Genomic DNA, 3525 nt, shown 5'->3' on the forward strand with positions numbered 1-3525 from the left:
ATGGCTTTGACACCTCTCCCCGGCTATGCAGCAGCAGAAACATGAAAGCGCGTCTCCACCTCTGCAGGAGCCAGCTGTTCCTCCCGCCGCTGGTTTCAGTCGCGGCTGACAAATGTATGAGCTCAGGAGGGTTCTCACAGACTCGGCGGCGCCAGGTCTTCACACTCACAGGATATGTAAAGACTTCAATAACGAGCCATTAAGTCCTAATCATCGGGATCGATCAGGCGTTAACAAGGGCCTCTACATATGCAAATGGTGGCGAGGGCCGGGGCCCTATAAAAACTGCCTCTGGCCAGGAGCTGGCATCACACTCTCCCTTTGACATTCGGTGGATTAACAGGTCACTGAGCAGCAGCATGGTGAAATACTTTTCAGTGGACTGGCTGGCCCAGAGCCACGAACACACCGCGGTGACGGAGGATGCTGCCCCGGCCTGCAGACCTCACATCCCCTGCATGGTACAGCCCTGTCCGCCGACTTTTGGCAAGAGTTACCTGCAGCCAAAACCCAGGGCCACCAAGCCCGTTGAATCAGTAGAGAGCAGCGGGCAGGACGCCAGCCTGTGCTCACCTTTCCATACAACAAGTTGCACCTCACCAAGTAAGTTCACTACTCATGGCAGCCTGCATGTATTTGATTTAAAATACAAATAGGTCTATGTCAAGCTTTGCGCACTAGAATGGTGTATAACCGGCTGTTCCTTCCTTCAGTTTCAGAAACCAGCGGGTATTCCTCCGGGTATGAGAGCGAGGCGGCTTCCTCTGAGTGTCTCTCTGTGGATGATGGCAGCGATGCGGAGAAAGACGCAGCGCAGCGCCGAGTGCGCACCAAATTCACCCCCGAGCAGATCAACAAACTGGAGAAAATCTTCAACCAGCACAAGTACCTTGATGCTGGAGAGAGGGTGAAAACAGCACAGAAGCTCAACCTCACAGAAACTCAGGTAAAAAGAGAAACCAACAATAACACCAAAAGAATGCCATGTTCCTTACTTGTTTCCTTTATTATTTTTTGTTTAGAGACTAACTTTGTCCTTGCCTTCTCTTAGGTACGAACCTGGTTTCAGAACAGGAGAATGAAGCTCAAGCGGGAGGTGCAGGACTACCTGGCTCCCCAAATCTCCCCGGTGATGTTCCAGCGTCTGCCCCCGGTTCAGTACCACAGCATGGCCGGACAGCGACCCCACTTCCCGGCCACCGGCCCGGCCTTCTACCCGCTCACGGTCCCGCAGCTGGTCCTCCAGCAGCAGATGCGCCCTCCTCACGTCATGATCCACAACCCTCATTACTACTGAACAATTTACAACCGGAGACTTTTCCAATCGAAACACTTACAATCCCGTGCAATCCAGAGTATTTGATGTGTGATTTTTATTATTATTACGTTATATCAAAGTTGTATATAATTTACATAAAAAGTATATTTATCATTGAATTAAAAAAAAGTGTATCTTCTAATCCCTGGCTCTGACTTTCTGTGCTTTGCATACATAACAAGAACACATGTGGAGATAAAGCTGATGATATTATCTTTATTGCAGGATTAGTTCTCCATGAATAGATCATCCTGCATTTCATCTTAAAGTAGGAGGAGGTTGGAAGAAAGTGATCTGATAAAAAATGGGAGGTGTCCATTAAAGCTATCACAGCTCATTGTAAGGATCTCTCAGTATATCAAAGCCCAGTCAAACAAATCATTATCAATGAAATCACCACATTAAATTGTCCTTGCGCGTCTCATACAGACATTGCGGTATCCCCCCCCCCCCCCCCCCCCCCCTTACCTGTCAACAAAGGCTGACCAAATGCTCTCCTCAATGCGCCTTGTTTGTCCCAATATCTGCACTTCAAACGCCAGCTAACGGGAGATCATGGTCAACAATTAGTCCCAGTGAAGCTGTTCATTGGTGAGTTTACACTTACAGCAGGGACCCCCACCCACCCTTCGGCCTGGCTCCACTGAGTCTGGGTCTTTGTGTGGTTTGAAGTCTGAAGCCTGGGGTTAGAACTTGATTGTGTGATGAGGTTTGGAGACACTAGAGATAATAAAGGCAATATTCATGTATTTACACTCAGTGGCTGAAGGGGCATTGTCCCCTTTCTACAGTCCAATCACATCCTGGGTGACCCATTTACTGCCAAGGAATTTGCTTTGGTGGATAATACTGCGACAACAAAAGGAACTAAGTTGTATACAAATATTTAAGAAGTTTGAAGTTAATTTAAATGTGTATGTCTACTTTACCCATACCTCACACTTTATACTGCATATATATCATGTTTCTTTAATAGCAGGTAAGTTCATTAAAGTTCTGTAAAGCTATCCTTCTATTGTTAATAATGCATTTACTGTTCGTTTATTCTTATTTTCAATTCATGAGCAAAGCTACGAACAATTTCCCAATTTGGGATCAGTAAAGTATAACTTCTCTTTTAATTTGCTTAACTGCATACTGGTGCATTAACATAGTAAAAAGAATGAAATTGTAAAAAGTGAGAACATATAAATATGTTAAAGAATAAATGATAAGCAATACACCAAAAAAGAAATAAAATATGTGGAGTACATCAGATTTTAAACGGGCAAGAGTATAACAGCAAATACTAAAATTTTAAAAAAATGTCTCTGAAAAACAAAATGTGTTTAAAAGGGGAAGTTTAATTCTGCAGACAAGTGCACCATGTTGGTCTAATATAGTGCATATTCACTCATTTCCTATTAATTACAGGTAATGTTTCTGCTGTTGATATGTATTTATCCTCCAGAGACCCACCCATTCATTTTGGTCCTCTGTGGAGGACATTAGGTTTTGGTCCATTACTTTGAGGTTATACATGCCACAGCATTAAGTCCAACTGCACTCCACAGAGGACATCCTGGGCTTTTCAGACATGTGACATATGTGGGGGTGTGGCTTTGAAAAAGATAATATCATTGTATTTCAAAATGGCGTCCATCAACACAAGCACTATTTATAGAAAGATAAATGGTAAGTTTGTAATGTTGTAATTACCAGTGTTGTGAGTTCAATATGTTTATTAATATAGAAGGGAACATCTTAGGAGTTAGTGTAGTGAGTTTCAGAGCAGTGTAATAATTATTTGACCTAAAACTAAATGTTTTTATGAATGTCCTCTGAGGAGGACATGGGGATTTGCTTATTTTTTATTTCCCCCAATTTTACACGACACAAATGGAGTCCACTTTGGGCCTTTAAACTAACACGTAGGTTTCTGTAGGGGTCATGGCAGACGGATGCACTACGGGGAAAACATACATCAAGTGCCTCAAGTGTCAGATGTATCTCTGGAGTACTACAAATGAGGGCTCAGTATGTGTTGCATTGAGTTGTTGTGCTCTAATGTTGTCTAAATGTACTTGTATGTTAATGTTGTTTGTATACTATGCTTCACATAACTAACACCCGATGTACTCTACAGAAGACACACAATAAAACAAAAATAAAAATATATATTTTTATTTTTATACAATAAAAATATATATTTTTATGTTTGTTAGTCA

General features: G+C 42.6%; 1 protein-coding gene across 1 annotated transcript; it reads left to right on the plus strand.

Moving 5' to 3' along the window:
- The first annotated feature begins 344 nt into the window (after positions 1 to 344).
- LOC117459348 (homeobox protein pv.1-like) lies at positions 345 to 1297 on the plus strand. The gene is made up of 3 exons (XM_034100122.1): positions 345 to 603; positions 714 to 946; positions 1052 to 1297. Exons 1-3 carry the CDS (start codon positions 360 to 362, stop codon positions 1295 to 1297), a joined length of 723 nt encoding a protein of 240 aa, XP_033956013.1. The 5' UTR covers positions 345 to 359.
- Positions 1298 to 3525: the final 2228 nt, after the last annotated feature.

Source organism: Pseudochaenichthys georgianus, chromosome 15, assembly GCF_902827115.2.
Source record: "Pseudochaenichthys georgianus chromosome 15, fPseGeo1.2, whole genome shotgun sequence".
Taxonomy (NCBI): domain Eukaryota; kingdom Metazoa; phylum Chordata; class Actinopteri; order Perciformes; family Channichthyidae; genus Pseudochaenichthys; species Pseudochaenichthys georgianus.

Excerpts from the sequence above, each read along its gene's own strand:
- LOC117459348 (XM_034100122.1), top strand. The coding sequence starts at position 360 with ATGGTGAAATACTTTTCAGTGGACTGGCTGGCCCAGAGCCACGAACAC. Across the intron at positions 604-713 it reads AACAAGTTGCACCTCACCAA|TTTCAGAAACCAGCGGGTAT; the intron begins GTAAGTTCACTA and ends TCCTTCCTTCAG. Across the intron at positions 947-1,051 it reads TCAACCTCACAGAAACTCAG|GTACGAACCTGGTTTCAGAA; the intron begins GTAAAAAGAGAA and ends GCCTTCTCTTAG.